General features: G+C 52.3%; 1 protein-coding gene across 1 annotated transcript; it reads left to right on the top strand.

Annotated features, from left to right (window-relative positions):
* Positions 1–514: 514 nt before the first annotated feature.
* LOC102406575 (tubulin-folding cofactor B-like) lies at positions 515–1,171 on the top strand. Its single transcript, XM_044929081.1, has one exon. It carries the CDS (start codon positions 515–517, stop codon positions 1,169–1,171), a length of 657 nt encoding a protein of 218 aa, XP_044785016.1.

Here is a 1,171-nt window from a genome sequence, read left to right on the forward strand (position 1 = left end):
AGAGTTGATTCATTGGAAAAGACCCTGATGCTGGGACGGATTGGGGGCAGGAGGAGAAGGGGAAAACAGAGGATGAGGTTGCTGGATGGCATCACCGACTCGATGGATGTGAATTTGGGTGAACTCCAGGAGTTGGTGATGGACAGGGAGGCCTGGCGTGCTGCGATTCATGGGGTCACAAAGAGTCGGACACGACTGAGCAATTGAACTAAACTGAGCCACAGGTAAGTGACTGGGAGGGGAAGATGAGACAGACAGTGAAGATAAATTGAGTCTCTAGAGCACACTTCCTCAAATTTTACCGCACTTAAGAATTAACCAGGGAGACTGCTTAAATTCTTGATTCCCAAGCTCTACCACCAAAAATTCTGATTAAATAGGGTAGAGCCTGATTTGGGGTAGAGCCAAAGAACACTGCATTTTTATCAAGCAATCCCATCACCACCACCCCCCAAAGGCTTCCCGAGGTGATGAGCACAGCTTTAAATATCTAGAGGCCACAGGGTGCGGCGAGATGGAGGTGACGGGGCTGTCGGCGTCCACAGTGAACATGTTCATCAGCAGCTCTCTCAACAGCTTTCGCTCCCAGAAGTGGTACAGTCGCAGCCTCACTGTAGCTGAGTTCAAGTGTAAACTACAGCTTGTTGTGGGCAGCCCTGCTTCTTGCATGGAGTTGGAGCTGTACGGACCTGACAACAAGGTCTACTGCAAGCTGGGTCAGGATGATGGGCTGCTGGGCTGCTACCCCGTAGACGACGGCTGTTGCATCCATGTCACTGACCACAGCGGTGCCCGCCTTGGGGAGTATGAGGACATGTCCAAGGTGGAGAAATACAAGATCTCACAAGAAGCCTATGAACAGAGGCAGGACTCAATCCGCTCCTGCCTGAAGCACAACAAGCTAGGTCGATTCAATGAAGAAGAGCGGGCCCAACAAGAGGCTGAAAACTCCCAGCACCTTATCGAGGAGGAGGCCCAGGCCAGCACCATCCCTGTGGGCAGCCGCTGTGAGGTGCAGGCACCTGGGCAGCCCCCTCGCAGGGGTGCCGTCATGTATGTAGGACTGACAGATTTCATACCTGGCTACTGGATTGGCGTCCGCTATGATGAACCACTAGGGAAAAATGATGGCAGCATGAATGGGAAATGCTACTTTGAATGCCAGGCTTGA

This window comes from Bubalus bubalis, chromosome 16 (assembly GCF_019923935.1).
Source record: "Bubalus bubalis isolate 160015118507 breed Murrah chromosome 16, NDDB_SH_1, whole genome shotgun sequence".
NCBI classification, from domain to species: domain Eukaryota; kingdom Metazoa; phylum Chordata; class Mammalia; order Artiodactyla; family Bovidae; genus Bubalus; species Bubalus bubalis.

Coding starts and splice junctions, on each gene's coding strand:
- LOC102406575 (XM_044929081.1), top strand. CDS start 515: ATGGAGGTGACGGGGCTGTCGGCGTCCACAGTGAACATGTTCATCAGC.